The following is a 1,259-nucleotide window of genomic DNA, read 5'->3' as shown; positions in this document are numbered from 1 at the left end:
CTGGGTGACGGGGTAGGGTTGGGTCACGGGCCGGGCTGGACGGTCCCAGGGGTCTTTCCCGACCTTGTTGGTTGTGTGACTGCAACACCAGTGACATCCCCGGTGACCCCCCGGTGTCCCCCCATGTCCCCCCGTCCCTACCAGGGCTGCCGGGTGGTGCTGGACCCCCCAGTGACTCCCCAGTGACCCCCAGTGACCTCTCGGTATCCCCCCATCCCTGCCAGGGGTGCTGGACCCCTGGTGACCCCCCGGTGACCCCTTGGCGTCCCCCCCATCTCCACCAGGGCTCCCGGAGCAGGTGGTGCTGGACCCCCCAATGACCCCCCGGTGACCCCTTGGTGACCCCCAAGTGACCCCCCAGTGACTCCTTGGCATCCCCCCCATCCCTGCCAGGGCTGCTGGGTGGTGCTGGACCCTCCGATGACCCCCCAATGTCCCCGCGATGACGCCCTGGTGATCCCCTGGTTGACCCCCAGTGACCCCCAGTGACCCCCCGATGACCCCCTATTGTCCCTGTCCCCCCCAGGTCTCCCAGACCGGGTGGTCCTGGACCCTGTGCCCCCCGTGGCCGTGGGCGACAGCCTGAACGTGACGTGCCACGTGCTGGAGGTGGCACCTCTGGGCAACCTGACGGTGACCCTGCGCCGGGGGGCCGAGACCCTTCGCACCCAGAGCTTCGGGCACGGCCCGGGGGGCAGCGCCAGCGTGGCCGTGGGGCACCTGCTGCCCGTCACCCGCGGCGACCACGGCCAGGATGTCACCTGCCACGCCGAGCTGTCCCTGCGCCCGCACGGGCCCCTCTTTGCCCGCGCCGCCGCCCCCGTCACCCTCTCGGTGTTCGGTGAGTGCTGGGGGGGTCTGGGGGGGCTCCGTGGCACTGTCGCTGTCCATGGGTGGTGGTGTGGTACCGTGGCACTGTCACCATCCACGGGGACATTGTTGTCACCCTCCTGGTGCTGCTGTGGCACCACGGGGGCGTGGGGAAGGGTTTGGCCACCAGGATCGTGCTCCCGGCCTTGGGGACATGGCACAGCCCTGGTGATGCCACATCTCCCTCCCCTGGGGCCTGGGGAAGGGTTTGGCCACCAGGATCCCCTGCCTGGTTCTGGGGACATGTCACAGTCCTGGGGACACCACGGCGCCAGTGACACCGTGTCCCCACCAGTCCCTGGTGAGGGTCTGGCCACTGGGGTCCTCTCCCTGACCCCAGGACGTGTCACACCCTTCTGGTGCCACCACATAACCCCCCCCCCCCCCCC

General features: G+C 70.0%; 1 protein-coding gene across 1 annotated transcript; it reads left to right on the top strand.

Annotated features, from left to right (window-relative positions):
- Window positions 1-526: 526 nt before the first annotated feature.
- On the top strand, window positions 527-841 carry LOC113979507 (intercellular adhesion molecule 5-like; the record flags this gene model as incomplete). The annotated part of the gene is made up of 1 exon (XM_027706882.1): window positions 527-841. A coding segment is annotated over one exon (315 nt), but the record flags the coding sequence as incomplete, so codon positions are not given.
- Between the last annotated feature and the right edge of the window lie 418 nt (window positions 842-1,259).

The sequence above is a fragment of the Neopelma chrysocephalum genome, unplaced genomic scaffold (assembly GCF_003984885.1).
Source record: "Neopelma chrysocephalum unplaced genomic scaffold, ASM398488v2 Primary Assembly neopelma1_81881, whole genome shotgun sequence".
Lineage (NCBI taxonomy): Eukaryota > Metazoa > Chordata > Aves > Passeriformes > Pipridae > Neopelma > Neopelma chrysocephalum.
The sequence above is the reverse complement of the archived record's forward strand: the minus strand, read 5'-3'. Positions and strand labels throughout refer to the sequence as shown.